This window comes from Orcinus orca, chromosome 10 (assembly GCF_937001465.1).
Source record: "Orcinus orca chromosome 10, mOrcOrc1.1, whole genome shotgun sequence".
NCBI classification, from domain to species: Eukaryota; Metazoa; Chordata; class Mammalia; order Artiodactyla; family Delphinidae; genus Orcinus; species Orcinus orca.
This window is the reverse complement of record NC_064568.1, coordinates 68493254-68517065: the sequence shown is the minus strand read 5'-3', so window position 1 is coordinate 68517065 and position 23812 is coordinate 68493254. Positions and strand designations below refer to the sequence as shown.

At 42.8% G+C, this 23812-nt stretch overlaps 1 protein-coding gene and 1 long non-coding RNA gene across 3 annotated transcripts; one reads left to right on the top strand and one right to left on the bottom strand.

The window, feature by feature from the left end:
• Nucleotides 1–603: 603 nt before the first annotated feature.
• Nucleotides 604–7602, bottom strand: SRSF3 (serine and arginine rich splicing factor 3). The gene is made up of 6 exons (XM_004267666.3): nucleotides 7443–7602; nucleotides 5514–5721; nucleotides 4079–4213; nucleotides 1879–1917; nucleotides 1580–1666; nucleotides 604–1396 (listed from the first exon to the last, which is right to left on the bottom strand). Exons 2-6 carry the CDS (start codon nucleotides 5717–5719, stop codon nucleotides 1369–1371), a joined length of 495 nt encoding a protein of 164 aa, XP_004267714.1. The 5' UTR covers nucleotides 5720–5721; nucleotides 7443–7602; the 3' UTR covers nucleotides 604–1368.
• Nucleotides 7603–7720: 118 nt separating this feature from the next.
• Nucleotides 7721–21751, top strand: LOC117200618 (uncharacterized). 2 transcript variants are annotated; one of them, XR_004482231.2, is made up of 4 exons: nucleotides 7721–8454; nucleotides 9124–9195; nucleotides 20218–20268; nucleotides 21131–21751. It is a non-coding gene; the product is annotated as an uncharacterized LOC117200618 (long non-coding RNA). The 2 variants fall into 2 exon arrangements; XR_007479518.1 differs by lacking the exons at nucleotides 20218–20268; nucleotides 21131–21751 and adding an exon at nucleotides 15999–16279.
• Nucleotides 21752–23812: the final 2061 nt, after the last annotated feature.

Genomic DNA, 23812 nt, shown 5'->3' with positions numbered 1-23812 from the left:
ATCTAATTGCACAAAAATTTGAAATTACAACTCCTCTAGATTTCTAAGAGGAAGGTTATGCATGCCTCCATATTCAATTCTGCACTGTTACATTTGAACCATATAGTGAATTTCACATCATGATGGATCAATTTAGAATCCCCATGCAACACCTCAAATTATATAAAATGGAAGCAATTTTTAAAAGCTTTGTGGAACGTATTCATGCTAATTTTTTTTTTTAAAACCAGCAACTTTGGATTATAATGTATCAGGTGGATATATTTTAAAATGTTGGTCACTGAGTATCAAGGACTTTGAACTGGCTTCTACTCCTAAAAATGTATCATCGCTTAGGTGGACAACCAAAAATTTCCTTCACTTCAAAAGCCTCAAATTGTGTTTCTTACAGAATAAGATTTGTGTAACCAACTGCCTTCTATGGGACAAGAAATATGGTAATAGTGGGTTCAACTATTACACAATTATGTTAATATTTTATTTTCAAAAGCACTTTACAAGAAAATGTAAGTATGGCTTCCAATAGGAATGTTATACCTGGACTTGATTGGTACCAAGCTCAGATTTTAGTTTTGCAAGGAAAAACAGGCTTTCAGGTTAAACAACAATTTGTAACCAAAACTTTAATCCCAAGGATTCTCACAAAACATATTACAAATGACAGCATGAAAAAAAAAATCTTGCACAGTAACTCAAAGTTCAGCTCTACAATGTACCCTTAAACTGGCAGGACATAGGTATCTTGAATAGTCTCAAATTTCCAAATAATATTACAAAGAGCTAGGTATCCATATACAGCAATCACAGAAGGTAAACTAACTTTCTTGAAACTTCTTAGATTCTAAACCCACTGGACAACCTCTTGTCCGGTGTGAAGACTAGTGGAATTTTTAAACCTCTAATCTAGTTTAAGGGTGCAGCTTTAATTTTTACCTGCTGGCTTGTGTTCACAGCAGCTTTTAAAGACCGCTTAACTACAGCTGCATACCATATCCCAGCTACAGAGTCTTTTCAATTTTTGCCAGTTTTGTTTCCGTAATATTAAACATCACACTTTAGCTGGGCAGGAGTTAGAGGTTTATTATCAGTCTGTGCAAGACTAAAAATTCAAAGCAAATTCAATTTTGCTTAAGGGAACATTGTAAAGTAACAATTCTTGATATTACATGCCTCATATGATCCATTTCAAACCATAGAGAATTACATCTTTATGTGTCACTGTTCCAAGAGACAAACAAATGTGAACAGCTAAAACATTTTAAAAATGCACCAAGCTTATGAAGTCTCAAACAAAACTTGAATTTTCTGTACATACTCCTGTCAAATGAAGTTATTTCCTGTACACCACTCCTCTTGCAAACTGGTCTTCTATTTCCTTTCATTTGACCTAGATCGGCTGATAAACAGAAGAACAGAAGTTACACCTGTAACTCCGTTACACTCTGACAAAACATCAAAAGATTTTTATGGGAAAAAGTTGTAAAATTTTTATCCAAGTGGCTTAAAAGAAGACCTATTTCTACTTTTAATACGTTATGTATGCAAGGTCTTAAATGGCTCAGGTCATTAAAGATCTTACCTACGAGACCTAGAGAAAGATCGGGACGGCTTGTGATTTCTCTCCCGGGACAGTGATCTCTCTCTTCTCCTATCTCTAGAAAGGGACCTGAAGTCAGAGGGAAAAGAAAAACAGTGCCATTCAGGATTATACACAACAAATACTTATAAGAGAAGTTTCTGAAAGCTAAAAGCTATGCCAGTTGATTCATTACTGAAGTCAAGGTCTATCACCATTAACCAAGTCATTTGGGAAACAGCTTAGGAATAGCACAGACACTCCCACTTCTGAGAATGTGGCCCCCAAAAAAGGTTATTCACCTGCTCCGGCTGCGGGAGAAGCTTCTCCGTCTTGGAGATCTAAAAGCAGAAAACAGGGAAATTAGGCCAATTGTCAATTAGCATTTATGGCGTGAGGCATTTCCCAACTTTTCAATCTCACTGTTGGGCCCAGTGAATGTGCCGAAGAACTGGCACCCATCGTCCAAAAAATAAAAAAAAAATTTTTTTAAAAAAAGAAAAGAAAAAAAAGGCACAGAAGGATTAAGGAACCAAAAGCTCAAGTGAAAAGCAGGTATTCCAACCATGGATTCACTTTAACAAAGAATGCTTCACAGCAGATCTGTCCAATGCAAAACTTCATGTCAAACTAACTTCACTACCCAAACACCACACCAAAATGTAGTCCCACAAGTAGTTCCAAAAACAGTACCATAAACCAGTATTTGGAACCCATGCAAACCTGCAAGTCCATGACAAGACTTAGGTACCAGGTGGATAGTGTAATTTTGTGAAAACGCGCTAGGTGTAAATACTGATGCCATTAAGTGCTACATTAGAACTGCATTTGTGATCATCACATTTAAGAGTGTGTTTAGGCTTATCAAAATTACCTTAGCTTGGCCCACTTCACCCCCATAATTTAAAAATTTTGAAAACTGTTAGTAAAACCATTTAAAGGTGATAGGATTCAACAAATTTTTGCTAGAAAGGAAAGCTAAATCTGTTAGAGTTATTAAAATTTTTAGTTTGGCATCTCACACATGCAAATAAGTTTCACTTGAAGGTCTAGTTACATTATGAGTTCCCTATCACCCTTAAAAGTTTTATTCAAGCAATATATATATGTACGTTACCATTCAATTATGCACAGCCAGCCTTTGATCCAGAAAAAAAGAATTACTTTAAGCCGCTTACTCCTTATTTTAACCAGCAGTAAACTGTATAAGCAGGAAAAACTTACTAGTTTTTGGGTTTCAACAAGCTAGAAATGGTGAGGTGAGGCTGCCGGACTGACGGCCAGGAAGAATTTGCTGAAAAGGTTTTGCCAGATGTTGCGTTGGATTTAGTTGGTTGGCGAAGGGGGTGTTGTGGATTTTTCCTGCTTTTTTGTTAGCCGAAGGCTGCTGCTGTAGTTGTTGTGAAGACATTTGGTAAATAAACAGCTGAGCTGATTGGCCAGGAATGTGTGGGCGGTCGAGGTGGCTGCTGCCGATTTGGTTAAGGTTGGAGAGAAGGCTGAGAGAAAACAGCATGCTCGGGAACCAAAGGGCGGTGCAACCTGACGACTGGCCATGCCTGGGTCATGTGAAACGACACCAGCCAAGCTGAATGGGGCGCGCTGGTCACATGACGCTGAAAGGGCTAGTTGACTGGCTAATGCAGACTCAGAGGGTGGTGAGAAGAGACATGATGGTGACTCTGTAACGGGGTTCATTTTTATTAATAGATGGACCAAAAAGCACAAAAAAAAAATGAAAAACAAGCCATCAGTACAACCATCTATTAGCTAACAAATACTCTTTATTATGATGGGCAACAGTGTGTTTTGTTTTTCAAAACAGCAAAAGGGGCAAGATTTTGAACTCCTATCTCCTAGGACTTCACTCACCTGTAAGAGGTAAATTCAGTCCTACAGAAACTATTTGGAGGTTTGAGGAGATGTGGAGTTAGCATCCAGACAATACTGCCTGGTCCAAGAATGATGCCATTTTCAATTATAAAAAAAACTGCATTCTCTCCTATTTGGGTTTGAAGAACAGATGACTGGGATTACTTTAGCCCCCTTTATTGGTCAGTGACTTAAGTTAGTTTCAGAATGATTTCTACTTTACCAGTTGTAACATTAAAACAGCTGCCTGCTTGATAAATATTACAATCGTGCTAATAGAAAACACATTTTTGTGAAGAGCTAGAGTTGAATGTAATGTTTGTCATTATGGAGTCAAGAAATGGAAAAAGGCCTAAATTGAAGTATAAGGGAAGACTTGGAAAGATGCAACTAGAAGATGAACTAGAAGATAGATCCAAGATAGAAGTTACTGACTACCAACATGAACAATGACCTAAAGACAAGCCAACACTCAGCACAACTCACATATCCCAAACTACACCCAGCAAATGTTTCATAAAAACCTGATTCCTCAAAATTTAAAACCCACCAACAAACTTTAAGAGAAATACCTGCTCCTATTAGCTACTCCATTACACCAATACCTCTAAACACGCTCTCTCTAAGTACCTGCGGCGAGGTGGAGGACTCCTCCTCCGATAATCATCTCGAGGGCGACGACCCCAAGAAGGAGGTGGGCCACGATTTCGACTTCTCTTTTCACCATTCGACAGTTCCACTCTTACTCGGCAGCCACATAGTGTTCTAGGAGGAGAAGAAACGTTAAATTTAAAGCAGCCCAACTGTCCTTCTAGGAGATTAAAGCAAGGGAAAAAAACCCCCACTCCTATAACTAGCTTCTTTGCAAAAAATACATCTTAATGTCTGCAGAATCCTTAATACCAAAGCAAGTTTTAGTTCCCTTATTTTTTCTAGTAAAGGAAACCAACTTCCTTACATTTTATTGCCGTTAGTCTGATCACTGGACTCAATGTTAACAGGTGCAATTTAAGTGTGAAAACGCCTGGATTCATCCTCCCAGAACTAGTTCATCTGTACATCCTGTTTCGACTTCTTCCTTTGAGGCTGCAACAACTGTTTACCAATCTTACTCTGTGTATCCGTTGGTCTCCTCTCCTCCCCAACCCCCCCGCCCCCCGCCAAGTAAGTAGCAGTAAGTTAAGACAGAAGCATTCTGGCCATTTTACATCTCCCTCTCCCCTCAATCATCACACACAATACTTGACACATAAGACTACTGAGAACAGGAGGAAAAAAAAAAGGGCAGTTATTTCCCACCTTTTCACTGGTCCACAACCATTATGTTTAGATAATTCACCATATGTGGACAGTGACTGGCAAGAGGTGGGGCCCTGGAAAAATGTTTCTGTAACCTGCTTAGAATAATGACCTTTTTTACAGCTTTACAGCCAACTCTCAGACCCTTTAATTTTTGGATCTTAAGGATTATTTTCCTTGTTTTCATGAAATCCAACGGTTTTCAAATGCCAGGAAGCAGAAGGGCAACACCTGTTCACTGTTAAGACTCAGGTGTTGCTTATCAGCCAGCTAACAGACCATTGTAAATGCAAAGGGAAATAGCTGTATGAGCCACAGTTCCTAAACAAAATTATTTCCAACATGTAAAAGATAGTAGTACAATAAACCCACGTAACCATCATCCACCTACAATCAGTTTGTGGCCATAAGAGAAATGTCTGATTCCACAATTATTTTAGAAACAATTCAAAGGTGACAACACAGTTGATGCTTTGTGGTGCATTTAGATTAAAATGTTTCAACCATATGCAGCTATCCACCCACCAAGAACTGACCGTTAAAATTATTTTCTTCAATGGCCAACTGAATAAAAAGAAACTTTTCCTAGGTATCTACACTAAAACTGTTCACTCCTTTGATTGTCAGAAAAGGTTTATGTAAATCTCCAGTAACATCAATTTCAGATAGCCAAGAAGCCATCTACAAGCCACGTATCCTAGAGATTTTAAATATTAAAACACGATCAACATTATTTATCATTAGTATAAATTAATCAATAAATTACCTCCCATCTAGCTCTCGGACAGCATCGGCTGCATCTCGAGGATCTTCAAATTCAACAAAAGCGAAGCCAGGAGGGTTTCTAGCAACCCACACACTTCGGAGTGGTCCATAATAGCCAAAAGCTCGTTCCAATTCAGTCTTGTTACCATTGTTTCCAAGATTACCTACATAAACTTTACAGTCCAACGGACAGGAATCACGATGCATTTCTGTAAAAAAACAAAAAAAACCCCAAAAATATCATAATCCACACAGTGAAAAACAGATCCTTAAGAAAGAATTCAAAAATACTAAAACCCCCCAACACTAAAAGCACTACCCTTTAAACAGTTACCGATAACTGCATGGAAGCCAGCACAGATTGCCTAAGGAAAAAAAAAAGCCTCCTTGAAGAGTGAGGGGAAACAACACACTGGAGGAGCATTTACCACAAAGTGGAAACTGAGTTAAGGACTTTACCTATTTCAAATTAATCTTAAAAAACTAAACAGAAAACACCTAGAAAAGTAGGACAGCCTACTCAAAAGCAAATACAACTCGCTGAAAACAAACCACTAGAAACGTGATACTAATGTGCCTTCACAGGCCAGAAGTTAACCAGCTTCATTCCTCAAGCAGCAAGACAAACTTGTTATTAAAAGATGTACCTCATTCTATTCTCAACACCCAAAAAGTGTTAACCCAAATGTCCAGCAACAGGTAAGTGGATAAGCAAAATATATTATCCATACAATGGAGTACTATTCAGGAATGAAGTACCCATAAATGCTACAAACGTGGATGAAACTTGAAAGCATGCTAAGTTACAGATACCAGACACACAAGTGCACATATTACGATTCTGTACATGTGTAATATCCAAAATGAGTAAATCCAGAAGTAGATCAGTAGCTACCAGGGGCTGGTGGAGGAAAAGGGGACAGGGCAAAAGGGAAGTGGCTGCTTATGTGTACGGGTCACCTTAGGGGGTATAAAACGGGTTAGAACTAGAGAGATGGTAGCTGCATAACATTGCGAATGTACTTAATAACCTCTGAATTGTGCACTTTAAAATGAATCTTACGTTAATTCACCTCAGGGGAAAAAAGTTGTTATACAAGAATTTAGGCACTTAGGGGGCTTTGATAAATCTTAAGTACTTACGAAGTCGTCTCAGCAATGAATCTAATCAACTTATAGGCCAGTATCAACTGCATAAACGAGCAGCCAGTCCAAGAACTCAGCTCAAGAGCCACTTTCTTCTCTCTCTGGGCTTATCCAATTAAACAAGCCAGTCCAGACACATCCTATTTGTGTGACCCCACCCTGCACCCAGGAGAGTTATGAGACCAAACCATTGCCGGGAAATGGGTTCTTTTCCTTTTTCCAAAAACTTTACCGTGACCAGTTACAGGCCTACGTATTAATGCAAAGAGCTACAAGAACAAAACAGCTCAAGGAAGAGCGGTTTAAAAAAATAAAAGTGATTGGGTTCAGACTATAACAAGTTAAAAGAACATAAAAATGAAGATGAGTACAGAAATCATTTACTAGGGATGGATCGAAAGGCCCAATCTTGATTACTGACTTGAGGAAAAAAATCATGAGCAGCTACCTAAGAAAACGCGGGGCCTAAAAAAAAAAAAGGCGCCATAAATTGAAAAGCCGCGGCCCGGAGTACGACGGACTACCGAGTCCTCCTTCGCCTCAACTCTCGGGCAATCTCACTTTCCGGTTCACGCCCCCAGTGAAGAGTTAAAAACACCTCCACTTTGAGACCTGGATATATCCTCCGAGGGGCCGGGGGCCCCCGCCACCGCCCCGTGCTGAACGTCACAAAATGGCGGCAGCGTCTCTTTGTCTCAATCTGGCGCCGCCATTGGGCCTGGCCCCACTTCGGTCCCGTTAAGGCCCATTTCCCACCTCATTCCTTTAGTCGCTGGTCACTTACCGAGACCTCGGGTTAGAAACGCGTAGGCTCAAATCCACACACCCCCAGCTGGGTCTTCCTGGTCCCCTCGCGCCTGGCACCGACAGATGCTCTCCCACACCCGTCGTCCACGAAATGGCGGACCACCGCCGTCTCCTCGCCCTTATTTATAGGCCATGCTGTAGTCACATGACTGGACGGGCTCGCCCAATGAGGGGCGGAGGAGGCTGTGACGTAATGGCTACAAACTCAGCGAGAACAGCGTTGCTGGGAGCGCGCTCTGGTTGTACCGCCTTGTCTGTGGAGGGTAGCAGCGTCGGGCTCAGGTTGTCTCAGGCCCGGAGCTTCCCTCGGGTGTAATTCCCCAGCTGCTGACCTCTGAGTTATTCTCAGTCCCCTGTCCCTCACATCCAAATAGGCTGGAGTTTAATAACACCTCCGCCGTCACTCCCAAACACTGATAGAGCGTTTTGCTCCTAATAAGTTTAATGTATTAGATGAATTCACTGATTACTTCATCCTCGTGAGCGGTGAGGCTGGAACTAAGATCGTCACGTTTACAAACGTGCTTCGAAATTGCTCCCAAGGTCAAGGAGCTGTTTGTGAGCGAGCTGTCACTAGATTGTGCCCACCGGAGTCCCACACTTAGGGAAAAGCCCAAACCTGGAAAGTCCGCCGAACTCTGGCTGGTTTCCCACCCCTCACCCAAACTGCAGGATTTGGCGGAGACGATGGGGCATCATCCTGGACTCCTGAAATGTTTAATAGAAACGCAAACGCAAATGAGACCGGTCAGGCCATGCGGAAACTGTCACCTTTAGCAAGTAGAAGTACAAGGAAGTTCCTGAAGAAGATTGAATTTAAATTCAGCCCCCCAACCCCGCACCGGGGGCAGGGGTGGGGTCCATGGGTCACTCACACCTTCCTCTGTTTCCCACTTCACCTAAAAAAAACCGAGCCACAAGATTAACTGTTGGGAGAGAAATACCGCGATGGTGTCAGAAAAATCACCAAAATCTCCTTCGCCAGAACAGTGAGTTCAGTTTTGCTGGTGTTCCCTACCCTCTTTCTGTGAAGTCTGACTTATTGCTAAAACTTATTTAAATCTGCTCTCAAGAGAAACGATAACTTGTATTTTTCCACCATTAGCTGAAAGATATACCAATTATTTACTTGTTTTGTTTCTCCCAGATATTCTCTTATTGTGCCTGTAAAAGATTTATCCATAGTGGGGGAAAAATACAAAGATTTAATGCCTCTGAGCCTTAGTTTTCACACCTGTAAAATGGGGATTTCATACTCCCAAGGAAAGAGGGGGAATGGGAACTGCAGTTGTTGAGCCAGGCTCTGAGCTGGCCTTACCCTGGGGTGTTTCCCAGGTGAGGGATTCTAGCAAAACCTTTCTGTTTCTCTTCTTACTTTTCTTTCCGTCTGTAATTGTTTTTCTCTTCTGGCTCACTTACATTTGCTTTGATTTGCTCCCCTCCTGCTCTGTAAGTTTTTCTCCTCTTTTTATTTCCTTCTATCAAAGCGAAGCCTTTTTGAAGTCAGACAGTCCTAAATTTGGACCACAGTACTGCTGCTACTTACTGCTAAAGTGTCTGGAGAAGAGTCCCTTACCCTCTCTCAAGATTACTTTCTTCTTTGTAAAATGGGATAATTACATCAATGCAGGGTTGTTATGTGCTGTCTACCCTCACAGGAACTTCAACTTTGGTCTATTGTGGTCACACCTGCATCCCCAGGGCCTGGAAACAAGCCTGACACACAGCAGGTGATCAAAACTTATTTGTTTAATTATTTAATTAATTAAAAGAAATTATGTAAATAAGCTGGCACAATATTTGCTCAAAAAAATTCTGTGTTCTTTTCACATCTCATTCTTTAGTATCCCAAAGTATCCCATTCTTTTCCACCATTTTTCCTGTTTTTGTTGTTGTTGTTTGTGCATATAATGCTAGTCTAGCATGCATCTTTCAATGGAGCACTCTTTTTTTTTAACTCATTATATTTTATTTTTGGCTGTGTCGCATCTTTGTTGCTGTACGCGGGCTTTCTCTAGTTGCAGCGAGCAGGGGCTACTCTTTGTTGCTGTGCGCGGGCTTCGCATTGTGGTGGCTTCTCTTGTTGCAGAGCACGGGCTCTAGGCGCGTGGGCTTCAGTAGTTGCAGTGTGTGGGCTCAGTAGTTGTGGCACACGGGCTCAGTAGTTGTGGCTCTTGGGCTCTAGGGCGCAGGCTCAGTAGTCGTGGTGCACGGGCTTAGTTGCTCTGCAGCATGTGGGATCTTCCCAGACCAGGGATCGAACCCTGCATTGGCAGGCGGTTTCTTAACCACTGTGCCACCAGGGCAGTCCTCAATGGAGCACTCTTAATCCCTCCAACTGTATTCTCAAATACGTTTTGAACCTCCTCTGGCCATCCACACACACTTTCTATCTTCTAGTAACTGCAGCCAAGTGAATTATCCATTTAAATTATGGAATATTTTAATGTTCCTTTAAATTTATTCGACCATCAACCACTCTTGTCTAGACCCTAGAACCATAGGAAGCTTCAACGGGACATAGCAGAATTTCTTAGACAAAGAATGGGGATCATATGTGGTAGTAAACAAACATCCTTTGATTTTCTCTGAGGAACTACCATTCTCACAGTAGACCACTTTATTGATTTAGGTGTGGTTGGGTCCTACACCCCACTTTTTTAGGGGTAGAGACATGAGCACCCCTAGTTAATTAAATCATCCTGGTTCTTAGTGGCCCGCCCCACCCCCATTAGTTCAGGAATGGATGACTAATCCAATCAGACCTGTCAGCTAATGGGACTTGTAACTTTAGAAATTACAGTAATTTTAGAATTTTAAATAGCCACAATCTAAGTGTAGAATGTAAGATTTTAACAATTTTTATTTTCCATATTTTTTACAAGCCATAAAATTGTGCTAGGGCTTCTGGTTAAAGTGATTGCAAATTTGAACTCTAAGGATAACTTCCTGGGGCTAACTTTTTATCATCATGTTCTGTATTAGCTGCATTATAGCCATAATCTATTATCTTTTTTACAGAAACCCTGCCAATTTAAGACTCTGTAAGTTGTACACTGCCAAAAATGTCCATATAAATTTATAAGAGCAGCAGTAATTATTGATGTACGGTATTAATTCCATGAACTATTAGCTATCTTGCCAGCGCTGCTGCTAGGCCAACCAGAGAGAGGTGTGTTCCTTTCCTCCGACTAGTGGGGTCCTGAACCTGCCAGCCATCCTCCTTCTAGTAGGGAGGAAGCAGCCTGCAGTGGACCCAACCTAAAGAGAGGGAGAGCTGACAGATGGGGAATAACGAGCTCTAAAACTCTTGTTTAAGAAGCCCTGACCCCAATTCCACTTTTGAGATTCCCAGTTGTTTGAACATACATGTTCCCTACCTCTTCCTCTGATTTGCCTAAGCCACTTTGAGTTGGTTTTTTTTCCTGTCACTTATGAACAGAAGGATTCCAAATACAGAAATTACTCTGACATCTCACTACCTCAAGTCAAGAACCATGGCTCTAAGTTATTGTCCATTTCTAAAATTCACCTGTTACCAATTTGTTAAGTGCTTTTTCTTTTTTTCTTTTTTTAAAAAATTTATTTATTTTATTTAGTTATTTTTGGCTGCGTTGGGTCTTTGTTGCTGTGTGCGGGCTTTCCTAGTTGTGGTGAGCGGGGGCTACTCTTCATTGTGGTGCGTGGGCTTCTCATTGCAGTGGCTTCTCTTGTTACGGAGTATGGGCTCTAGGCATCCGGGCTTCAGTAGTTGTGGTGCATGGGCTCAGTAGTTGTGGTTCGCGGGCTCTAGAGCGCAGGCTCAGTAGTTGTGGTGCACGGGCTTAGTTGCTCCGCGGCATGTGGGATCTTCTCGGACCAGGGATCGAACCCGTGTCCCCTGCAATGGCAGGCGGATTCTTAACCACTGTGCCACCGGGGAAGCCCCTAAGTGCTTCTTCTTAATTAAAAAAAAATTGAAGTATAGTTGATTTACAGTGTGGTGTTACTTTCAGGTGTACCGTACAGTGATTCGGTTATATATATATATATATATATATATATAGGTATGTAGGTATACATATATTCTTTTCCAGATTCTTTTTTTTTCCTTGTCTGCGTTGGTCTTAGCTGTGGCTTGCGGGTTTTCTCTCTCTAGTTCTGGCACGCGGGCTCCAGGGCGAGTGGGCTCTATAATTGTGGTGCAGGGGCTCCAGAGAGCGTGGGCTCTGTAGTTTGCTGCACGTGGGCTCTCTAGTTGAGGCACGCGAGCTCAGTAGCTGTGTCACGCGGGCTTAGTTGCCCTGCAGCATATGGGATCTTATTTCCCTGACCAGGGCTCAAACCCAAGTCCCCTTCATTGGAAGGTGGATACTTAACTACTGGACCACCAGGGAAGTCCCCCCAGATTCTTTTTCTTTATAGTTTATTTAGAAATATTGAGTATAAGGAATTCCCTGGTGGTCCAGTGGTTAGGACTTGGCACTTTCACAGCCATGGCCTGGGTTCAATCCCTCGTCAGGGATCTCCGGCAAGCTGTGTGGCGCAGCCAAAAATTAAAATTAAAAATTCTAGGACTTCCCTGGCAATCCAGTGGTTAAGACTCCTCCCTTCCAGGGCTTCCCTGCTGGCGCAGTGGTTGAGAATCCACCTGCCAATGCAGGGGACATGGGTTCGATCCCTGGTGCAGGAAGATGCCACATACCGCGGAGCAACTAAGCCCGTGAGCCACAACTACTGAGCCTGCATGCCGCAACTACTGAAGCCCATGCACCTAGAGCTCATGCTCTGCAACAAGAGAAGCCACCACAATGAGAATCCCGTGCACTGCAATGAAGAATAGCCCCCCTCACTGCAACTAGAGAAAGGTCATGCACAACAACGAAGACCCAATGCAGCCAAAACAATAAATAAATTAAAAAAAAAAAAAACTCCTCCCTTCCACTGCAGGGGGGTGTGGGTTCCATCCCTGGTTGGGAAACTAAGATCCCACATGGTGTGCGGTATGGCCAAAAACAAAAAAATCTAGGACTTCCCTGGTGGTGCAGTGGTTAAGAATCTGCCTGCCCATGCAGGAGACACAGGTTCTAGCCCTGGTCCGGGAAGATCCCACATGCCATGGAGCAGCTAAGCCCGTGTGCCATAACTACTGAGCCCACATGCCTCAACTACTGAAGCCCACACGCCTAGAGCCCGTGCTCTGCAACAAGAGAAGCCACAGCAATGAGAAGCCCACGCACCGCAGTTAAGAGTAGCCCCTGCTCGCCACAACTAGAGACAGCCCGCGCAGCAAGGAAGACCCAATGCAGCCGAAAATAAATAAATGAATAAATAAATAAATAAAAATTTAAAAAAAACATAATATTGAGTATAGTTCCCTGTGCTATACAGTAGGTATAGGTATACAGTAGGTATACAGTAGGTTAAAATTACAGTAGTTTTAAATTTTTTAATTTTTGGCTTTGCCGTGCAGCTTGCGGGATCCTAGTTCACGTGATCAGGGATGGAACCCCTGACCTCAGCAGTGAAAGTGCAAAGTCCTAACCACTGGACTGCCAAGGAATTCCCAGATTTGTTTTTTTTTTTTTTTGCAATACGTGGGCCTTTCACTGTTGTGGCCTCTCCGATCGCGGAGCACAGGCTCCAGACGCGCAGGCTTAGCAGCCATGGCTCACGGGCCTAGCTGCTCCGCGGCATGTGGGATCTTCTCGGACCGGGGCATGAACCCGTGTCCCCTGCTTCGGCAGGCAGACTCTCAACCACTGCCCCACCAGGGAAGCCCCGAGATTTGTATTTTTTTCTTTCTTTTTTTTTTTTTTTGGACACACTGCATAGCATGTAGCATGTGGGATCTTAGTTCCCCAACCGGGGATCAAACCCGGGCCCCCTGCATTGGAAGCGTAGTGTCTTAACCACTGGACTGCCAGGGAAGTCCTGAGTGCTTTTTTTTTTTAAGAAAAAAGAATTACTGATGGCCAGGCATTGACATCTATGTATAAGAATTAAAACATTCAGTATTGTGATTGACTTCCAGTATCCATGAAGGAAAATCTAATAGAAGTGTAGACCTATAGTTTTTTAACTACTTGGTTCAGTCAATGTCCTCGTAGGAAGCAGATGACATACTCAACAAACGGTTAACTGAAGAGGTAATTATTTATAGAATTATGGGCAGGGTTAAGGAAACCCACAGAGGAGGGAGGAACTCCCAGAGGCAGCTCTTAGGCTGAATGGGTCATGGAAGGGAGCAGGGTTACCAGAACCAGACAAATGCTGTAGCTATGAAGAGAGGCCATAATGGCCTTAGGTAGAGGAAACGTGGCAGCCCAGTTCGGGCAGGGGTTGGGGGTGACCAGAGATGAAATAACTGGACTACTTTCTCTTCCTGTAGTCCCATCTTTTGATGGTGCCTTCTATTGCCCAAAGCTATCTGGAAAACTGAGGGCAAGAGAGCTGGGTGATGCAAGCCCAAGTCAGCCTCCCAGGGCACAGAGGAAGGCAAAGACTGGGAATTGATCTAGGGTTGTATTGTCCAATACAACCACCACTAGGCTCATGTGGTTATTTGAGTCCAAATTGAGATGTATTGTAAATGTAAAATACATGCTGGATTTCAAACATTTGGTATTAAAAAAGAATGTAATGTTTATATTGATTACATGTCGAAATTATTTTTTATGTACTGGGTTAAATAAACTATATTATTACAGTTAAATTCATCTGTTAGGACTCTGCGCTGTCACTGCCAAGGGCCTGGGTTCAATCCCTGGTTGGGGAAATAAAATCCCACAAGCCAAGCAGTGCAGCCGAGAAAAAAAAAAGATATATAAAGAAACAGATGAATTTTTTTTTTTTTTTTTTTTTGCGGTAGGCGGGCCTCTCACTGTTGTGTCCTCTCCCGTTGCGGAGCACAGGCTCCGGACACACAGGCTCAGCGGCCATGGCTGACGGGCCCAGCTGCTCCGTGGCCTGTGAGATCCTCCTGGACTGGGGCACAAACCTGTGTCCTCTGCATCGATCGGCAGGCGGACTCTCAACCACTGCACCACCAGGGAAGCCCTCTTTGTACTTTTTGACTGTGGCTACTAGAGCACTTAAAATTACATGTGTGGCTCACGTATCTGTTGGACAGTGTTGATCTACAGGGACAAATGGAAAATAACCTCACACAATTCCAACAAATGATCATTTAAAAACTCGTTTTAATTCTATATCCGGGACAACTATGTGAAAATAGTGTTTCTGCAAATCACATAGTTTAAAGTTTTTGTTTTTAATTTATTTATTTTTTAAAATTTATTTTATTTTTGGCTGTGTTGGGTCTTCATTGCTGCATGCGGGCTTTCTCTAGTTGTGGCGAGCAGGGGCTACTCTTCGTTGCAGTGCGTGGGCTTCTCATTGCAATGGCTTCTCTTGTTGTGGAGCACAGGCTCTAGGCGCATAGGCTTCAGCAGTTGTGGCTTGCGGGCTCTAGAGCACAGGCTCAGTAGTTGTGGCTTACGGGCTTAGTTGCTCTGCAGCATGTGGGATCTTCCCAGACCAGGGCTGGAACCTGTGTCCCCTGCATTGGCAAGTGGATTCTTAACCTCTGTGCCACCAGGGAAGCCCTTAAAGTTTTCTTTTTTAAACCTAATTGCCTTGATCCTTTGAAGTACCACCTTTTAGGTATTTTTATATTATTCCCTGAAACAGTTTTTTAGATCATATCACATATTTAACAATCATTCATTCAGTCAAGAAGTATTTGTTAGGTGCCTTCTATTGTCCAAACACTGAGATGGATTTGGAGGAAAAAGTAGTAAGCCAAAACAGAGTCTCAGGCTACCATCATGGGGCTAAGTTCCAATATAGAGGGGAATTAGAAAAAAGAATCTCACAAGTGGTTGTGAAATTATTTATGTAGAAAATGGTCTGAAAAGGGAAATGGTGTCTTAAGAACATGTCATAGGAAAGATTGGCCTGATTAGGTAAACCAAAGAAGGCTTCCTGGAGGAAGTGATGATTTAGCAGAAGCCGGAGATATCTGGCAAAGTTTGTGAGAGCAGTGAGAGAATGTTCCTGGAAGAGGGTACAGAATATGTAAAGTTCCTGTAGTAAGTTAGAGGAATTAAAAAAAAATACGCCAGTGTGGTTGAAGCACAAAGTGAGGAATAATTTTGAAATTTCATTAATATGTAAAATGTCCACGTTATACGTGTATTTATTCGTATATCAACAAGTGTTTACAAAGTGCCTACTAAGTGCTTTCAGTGAAGCAAAGCTGAATCAATCACTTTCATTCAGTCAATAAACATTAATTGGGTACTTATTATATTTCTCTCTGGAAGGCTCAGAGAGCTGCTATAATGGTATGTTAGAAGTATGTGCACTCAGAAGATTTTCCCCCCCTCCAAAAGTTAACATTCATCACTTCTGAGAGGTGGGATATTGGGGGAATATCTAACGGTGGTTAGGAATCTTTAGGAGGTATACTTATGAGTAAGAGATGTTCTTATGTGTGATTTCTTTTCTTTTCTTTTCCTTTCTTTTCTTTTCTTTTCTTTTCTTTTTTTAGCTGTGCTGAGCAGTTTGCGGGATCTTAGTTCTCCAGCCAGGGATCAAACCAGTGCACCCTGCACTGGAAGCACGGAGTCCTAATCACTGGACCACCAGGGAATTCCCTCCCTGGACTTTTTATTTTCTGAGTAGTGTTCTTGTGCCTGGAAAGGAATAATGATTGATTCTAGTGTTTTGATTAATATTAAATTTATCAAAGTTTCAAATTCTGAAATCCAATTCTTTCTGTAAGGTTAAGGTAAATTTCCAATCATTGTTATTTTATTTTCTAAGAACCTAATTTTTTTTTTTTTTTTTTTTTTTTTTGTGGTACGCGGGCCTCCCACTGCCGCGGCCTCTCCCGCTGCGGAGCACAGGCTCGGGACGCACAGGCTCAGAGGCCATGGCTCACGGGCCCAGCCGCTCCGCGGCACGTGGGATCCTCCCGGACCGGGGCACGAACCCGTGTCCCCTGCATCGGCAGGCGGACTCCCAACCACTGCGCCACCAGGGAAGCCCAGAACCTAATTTTTTAAATAAGATCAATAATTCCGGGCTTCCCTGGTGGTGCAGTGGTTAAGAATCCGCCTGCCAATGCAGGGGACATGGGTTCGAGCCTGGGTCCGGGAAGATCCCACATGCCGTGGAGCAAACAACTAAGCCCGTGCGCCACAACTACTGAAGCCCGCGTGCCTAGAACCCGTGCTCTGCAAGAGAAGCCACCGCCATAAGAAGCCTAGGAACCACAACGAAGAGTAGCCCCCCACTTGCCGCAACTAGAGAAAGCCTGCAGCACAGCAACGAAGACCCAACACAGCCAAAAGTAATAAATAAATTAAAAATAAATTTCTAAAAATAATAATTCCCACTGTCCTTAGATAAATCTTTAATAGAATCAGAAGTTAAGCAGAATTTCCCTAAACAATTAACTTTATTTACACACTTGACTGATTTCATTCCTTTAAATGTATCAAGCAACATTTGTACATTCAGTACATTTAATTCTCTGAAATATTTCAAAGGTGTATCATAGCAGACTTAAAATTGTAACAAGAAAGATATCCCCTATTCATGGATTAGAAGACTTAATATCGTTAAGATATGCAGTAGTACACAAAGCAATCTACAGATTCAGTGCAATCTCTACCAAAATTCCAAGAGACTTTATGCAGAAGTGGAAAAGCCAAAATTAATATTGAGAAATAAGAAAAAATTTGGAGGACTCACACTTCCCAATTTCAAAACTTACTACAAAGTTATAGTAATCAATACATTGTGGTACTAGCATAACGATAGACATATAGACGATTGGAATAGAATTGAGAGTTCAGAAATAAACTCATACATCTATAATCAATTGATTTTTGACAAGGGCCACAGGCCAAGACTTTTCAATGGGGAAAGAATAGTCTCTTCAAAACAATTGGTGTTGTGACAACTGATATCCACATGAAAAACAAAGTGAAGTTGAACCCCTACCTCATACCATATACAAAAATTAACTGCAAATGCATCAGCCACCGAAGTATTAGATCTAAAACCATAAAACTCTTACAGTGAAACATAGGCGCAAATCTTCATGACCTTGGATTTGACAATGGATTCCTAGATATGGCACCAAAAGCACAAGCAACAAAAGAAAAAATAAAGTTGAACCTTATCAAAATTAAAAATGTTTGTGCAATAAAGAGCATTAAGAGAGTGCTCTTTAAGAAAGTGAAAAGGCAACTGTTGTGTGAAAAATAATTTGTCTGGTCTTTGTCCCAGGTTCCTGGCACTGAGCTTCTAAAACCCTTGGAATTTCCTGAGCAACCACATGATTAGAGGGTTGGGGCTTTGAGCCAGCCCAATCTCTGGAGAGAGGAGAGGAGCTGGAGATTGAATTCAATCATGGAGCCATTGATTTAATCAATCTAGCCTATGCAATGACACTCGCATTAAACACCATGGACTGAAGCTCAGTGGAGCTTCCTGGTTGGTGAAAACATTGATATGCTGGAGGGGTGATGCACCCTGATTCTACGAGGAGAAGGCACAGAAGTACTGTGTCGGGGACCCTCCCATACCTTGCCCAGTGCATCTGTCTATTTGGCTGTTCCTGATCTGTATTCTTTATGATAAAAATGGAACAGCAGGTATAGTGGTTTCTTGAGTTCTGTGAGTCATTCTGGTGAATATCAAACCTACAGGGATTGTGGGAGCTCCTACATTTGTAGCTCTGTGTTCAAAAGTGCAGGTGGGGTTTCCCTGGTGGTGCAGTGGTTGAGAGTCTGCTTGCCAATGCAGGAGACACGGGTTTGAGCCCTGGTCCTGGAGGATTCCACATGCCACGGAGCAACTAGGCCCTGTGCGCCACAACTACTGATCCTGCGCCCTAGAGCACGCAAGCCCCAACTACTGATCCTACGTGCTGCAACTACTGAAGCCCACACGCCTAGAGCCCATGCTCCGCAACAAAAGAAGCCACTGCAATGAGAAGACCGTGCACCACAATGAAGAGTAGTCCCCGCTCGCCTCGACTAGAGAAAGCCTGCACGCGGCAAGACCCAATGCAGCCAAAAATAAATAATAAATAAATTTAGTTTTTAAAAAGTGGTCCACATCAAAAAAACTTTAAAAAAGGTCAAAAAAAAAAAAAGGAAAAGAAAAGGAGAGAATCCACAAGAGGAGAGCAAGACGAGAAAGAAAAAGAATAATTATGCTGTTGATGATATCAAAATAGTGTAGCATTTTATAGAACATTTACAGAACATTTATATTCATGTAACTTGGAAGAGACAGGCTGGCTCCCAGCTTCTTCCTAAACCTCTTCTCAGCCACAAGATCCCTTCCTGTCACAAGCCTGAAGCCAGCCTGACACATAAAAGATGATAAATGTTCATCAAAAATGAGTGTAAAGCTCTCATTCCCAGCCCTCCCCACACTTGCCCAGAGGCTCTGCTGCAATCTTTCCAGCCTTGATCTTAGAGCAAAGGGAGGTTGGAAGGTAGGGAACCCCAGAATTGCACCCCCTGCTCCTGGTCTCTTTTCAGCCTTCCCTAGCATGTCTTTTACTTTATTTTATTTTGTTTTTCATTTTTAAAAAATATTTATTTATTATTTGGTTGCATTGGGTCTTAGTTGCAGCATGGGGGCTCCTTAGTTGCAGCTTGCAGGCTCCTTAGTTGCGGCTCACCAGCTCCTTAATTGTGGCATGCGAACTCTTAGTTGCGGCATGCATGTGGCTCTAGTTCCCTGACCAGGGATCGAACCCAGTCCCCCTGCATTGGGAGCGCGGAGTCTTAACCACTGTGCCACCAGGGAAGTCCCTTACTTTATTTTATTTTTATTATTTTTATTGAAGTATAGTTGATGTACATTCCCTAGGATGTCTAGATTGCTGCTGATTGCTTGCCACATATTTCAGAATTTAAATTACAAATACACCCAGATAAAGCTTTATTCTCCAGATAAAATTCTGTAGCTTGCTTCATGAGCTTTCATTGTTTGTTTTTGTTTTAAACTTTAAGGGGCAGGGCCAGCAAATGAGGTTATAATGTGTTCATTTATGAACTATAACCTGTTCATTTCAGGTTATAGTTTATGGCTCTATTCAGGTTATACGTCCTTTCATTCACCATGCTGTGTCCTGGGAAAGTTTAGTCCTCTTAAAGTGTGTTACAGAATCAAAAAGGTTGGGAAACACTGAATCAGCAAAGAGGAATTATGTGTGTAAGGAAACTGAGAAGGCTGGTGGCCACATAGTGGACTTTAAGAGGATTCACAACTATTCTTAACACTCTCCCCGCACAACCACCACCAAATAACCCCCACAGAAACCCACGCAGGTTACAGAACAATGCAGGTATGATTTATTTTTCAAATATGTAAGTATTATACGTGTGTGCATATGCCCTATATACATACACACACACACATGTGCGTGCGCGCGCGCGCGCGCACACACACACACACACACACACACACACACACACACACACACATAGACTCAGAGAAATAGTAGGAAAGCTTATATACCAGAATAATAGCATTTACCTCTAGGTGGTAAGATGAAGATTTCTCTTTTTTTGGCTATTTGTTTCTCTGTATGGTCTAATATTTTATAATTACATTTAATGAAAATTAATGAAAGTTCTTTTTACTGAAGAGCCAAAATAACTTGGGTTTAAAACTTTCATTTTAAATTGGTCCATAATTACTTTCCAATACTCATCAGTTGATTATCTAATTTCTCCTAGTCTGGGGATATGTCACATGACAACTGAAGTTTGTGAGTTAGCTGAGAGCATGTGAGTAATTCTATTCCCCGGGCACTGCCCGCTCCCCCACCAAATACCTTTCTCCACATGCAGCAGCAGCTCCCCCGACAGCACACGCAATAATTTTCACTCTGTAGTTTTCTCTGGAATTTACCGGATTTATAAAATGTAATTGTAGCATTTAGATTTTTTTTTTTTTGGCCGCACCGTGTGGCATGAGGGTTGTGCCCTGACCAGGGATCAAACCCGCACCCCCTGCAGTGGAAGCGTGAGTCTTAACCACTGGACCGCCAGGGAATTTCCCTCTTGTACCATTTATTTATTAGAAATTTTAAAATTTTATTTATTTATTTTTGCCTGCATTGGGTCTTCATTGCTGCACGTGGGCTTTCTCGGGTTGCAGCGAGCGGGGGCTACTCTTTGTTGCAGCAGGTGGGCTTTACCATTGCGGTGGCTTCTCCTGTTGCTGAGCATGGGCTCTATGCATGCAGGCTTCGGTAGTTGCTGCACGCTGCCTCGGTAATTATGGCTCATGGGCTCTAGAGCACAGGCTCAGTAGTTGTGGCGCACGGGCTTAGTTGCTCCGTGGCATGTGGGATCTTCCCAGACCAGGGATCGAACCTGTGTCCCCTGCATTGGCAGGTGGATGCTTAACCACTGCGCCACCAGGGAAGCCCTATTATAGCATTTAAAGTAAGTGGAAACTGGATACAGAGAGGTTTAGTAAGTTGCCCGAGGTCACACAGCTTGTAAGGGATGGAGATGGGATTCAAACCCCAAGTCTGGCTCTGAAGCCTGGTGATAACTTGAGTGGAAAACAGTAATGCTCAGAAATTTTAGCCATTTGGAAAGACTGCCTTTGATGTCTCTGGGTGTGTGTGTGTTTTTTCAGCTCCCCACGTTCCTCCGGGAACCCTAAGGAACAAAGTGTCACGTGAACAGTGGTCCTTCCTCGCTGCGCCCGGCCTCCTGAGTCAGCTCAGTTCCTGAGCCTCCTTTTCTGATTTCAGCTCCACCCTCTTCCCCCCTCGGTGGCGCCTGAACTTCCATGCCTTCCTCAGTGTATTCCCTTATTTGGTTCTCGGGCCCACAAAGAAGTCGGGAAAAGGATCCAGGCCAGAATAAAAGTATTGCTTGTGCAGCTAGTGGGTGAGAAATCTTTATTTTAGTGACCCTGGCTTGTGCTCTGAAAGTCACAAATACAGGGAAGCAAGTTTAGTCTCAAAAACAACCACAAAAAGCAACTGAAGAGGGCAGAGTGGAGGTACCAATGTCACAATTTCTAATGTGTGCTTTTTTTTTTTTTTTTTTGCCACACTGCACAGCTTGTGGGATCTTAGTTCCCTGACCAGGGATTGAACTTGGGCCACAGCAATGGAAGCGCCGAGTCCTAACCACTGGACCGCCAGGGAATTCCCCATTTAATATGTGCTTAATTCTGTGATTAGAAAGAGATTTGTCTTTATTCAGCTCCTTCATGGCTGTCTTTCTTTCTTTCCTCTTTCTTGTGTTTCTAGAGTTTATACACCAATGCAAGGAAACTCAAGCCCAGAAAGTATAAAAAATTTTAGGTAGCTGGTACCATAGTTATCATAATTTAGCATATGCTTATATGTTGCATGAATAACATTTTAAACCCGGTTCAGAGAGTCTCTCTCTCTCTCTCTCTCATCTAATTTTTGAAACTCTCTGAGGTAGATGTTCTTATTTTATCTGTTTTATGTTTTCTTTTTTTTTTCTTGGCCGCACCGCATGGCTTGAGGGATCTCAGTTCCCTGACCAGGGATTGAATCCGGCCCAAGGCAGTGAAAGCATCGAGTCCTAACCACTGGACTTCCAGGGAATTCCTATTATTATCTCCATTTTATAGATTAAAAAACTGAGTCACAAGAATTTAAGTCACTTGCCCAAGGTCCTAGAGTTCAGAATTACCAAGCAAGGCTTGCCCCTGCAGTCAGGATACTAACCATAGGCCCATTCTACTTCTGAGGCACCCCAGGGATCTGGAGGCCTTTATTTTACTTGACCTATTATATTTCAGCCTGTTAAGCCCTTACTCTTGCATTTCTGTCTCCTCCCAGTTTTGCAAGTTCCCAGCTCTCTGGCTCCTCCTTCTCAGTGCCCTTCAGAGTGCTTCTTTCTCCACTGCCTACTAATGCAGGGAGCCCTTAGAATTCCTTCCTGGTCTCTTCCTGGCTCCCTGTATGTGTCTGTCCATGAGGAACCTCCTCTACTTTCAGGACTTAAGTTCTTTGCTTTATCTTTGGTGGGGTGATTATTCCTTCATGCCTGAACCATACATCCAATACACCTGCTTCCTTCTTTTATCCCTAATGTACTTCAGACCTCCAATTCACTATCTTCCCATCCTGTGCCCCACATCTGACTCTCACTGCTTCCCGGCCACTCTTGATTGACCGTGAGTCGCACAGCCTTCATTCCGGCCTGGCCTACTGCCTAGTCATCTTGTCTTTCCTTTCCAGAAACAAGCTGTGTACCTCTGCATTCAGCCTCCTTTGCCTGGTATGCCCTAGTTTGGGTTTTTCAAACTTTTGATCCCAAGAGTAAGAAATACATGTGACCTCACAACCCAGTACCCACAAGTGCATGACCCCAAGGGTAGGCAGCATCTAGGCTGTCTCAACAGTGGTCGACAACACCATGTACATGTTCAAGTTAGAGTATAGGTGCCAGGTCACACCAGTGAGAATTCCAATCCATTTTGTGTCCACACCCAGGGCAGTTATTCAAAATATTTAACGATAGTTCAGCCTGGACCCTAGCTAATCAAAACAGTCATGGGAGGGTTATGAGAGAAGAGACTGGGTGCCAAGGTGGGAAGAAGACAGGCACTGGGGTATGGGTGGGGAATTCACAGAGCAGCAGCTATTTATGGAAGAACACAGATGTATTTGAACATTTTAGCAACTGCTACCTCTGTTCCAGAGCCTTCCAGCTGAACGTCAATCACTCCATCTACCCCTTAACTTCTGTGTCCCTCACTGACTCCACCATCTAAACCCACTTTCAGGTTCCTGGCTTTTCTGCCACTTGCTACTTTCTGCCCCATCCTTGCTCGGAAAAGAGCCCAGGAGGTCAGCCCTAATTAATTCTAATTTCTGAAAGAAAAGCAGCCTGCTCAGACAGAAGTCAGTGAAGGGTCTTTCCTGGCAAAGGAAAGTATTCCAGGCCTGTTGCGCCACAGTGTTCAGCTTCCGCCTCACGCCAGCAGGTGCTGGGAAGGGCAGCACAACAGCCTGTGAGACACTCAGGGTAATGACCCTGCTGTCAGGGAAGGAGTTAATGGCGGGGAGATGAGATGTTTCTCAGTAAATCTGAGCACGTTACTAGGAAGCAGGCGCCCAGTACAGGCATACTGTGACGAGTCTTCAAAGTACCTTGGCAACCAAGACTTTTATTTTAGAAGCAAACTCTTATCAGGATTTTTGATTGTTGGCTGAGATTGAGACCTTAAGCAATTTCCTTAAGCTCTTTTGAGTCTCATAGTCATATCTTTCATATTGCAAAATAGGAAAACAAGAATGACCTACTTGAATCAAAAAGGTATGTAAAA

Coding starts and splice junctions, on each gene's coding strand:
- SRSF3 (XM_004267666.3), bottom strand. CDS start 5,719: ATGCATCGTGATTCCTGTCCGTTGGACTGTAAAGTTTATGTAGGTAAT. Junction 4,214..5,513: donor GTCCGAGAGCTAGATGGGAG/GTAATTTATTGA, acceptor TTCTCCTCCTAG/AACACTATGTGGCTGCCGAG. Junction 1,918..4,078: donor AGTCCTCCACCTCGCCGCAG/GTACTTAGAGAG, acceptor TTCTGCTTTTAG/ATCTCCAAGACGGAGAAGCT.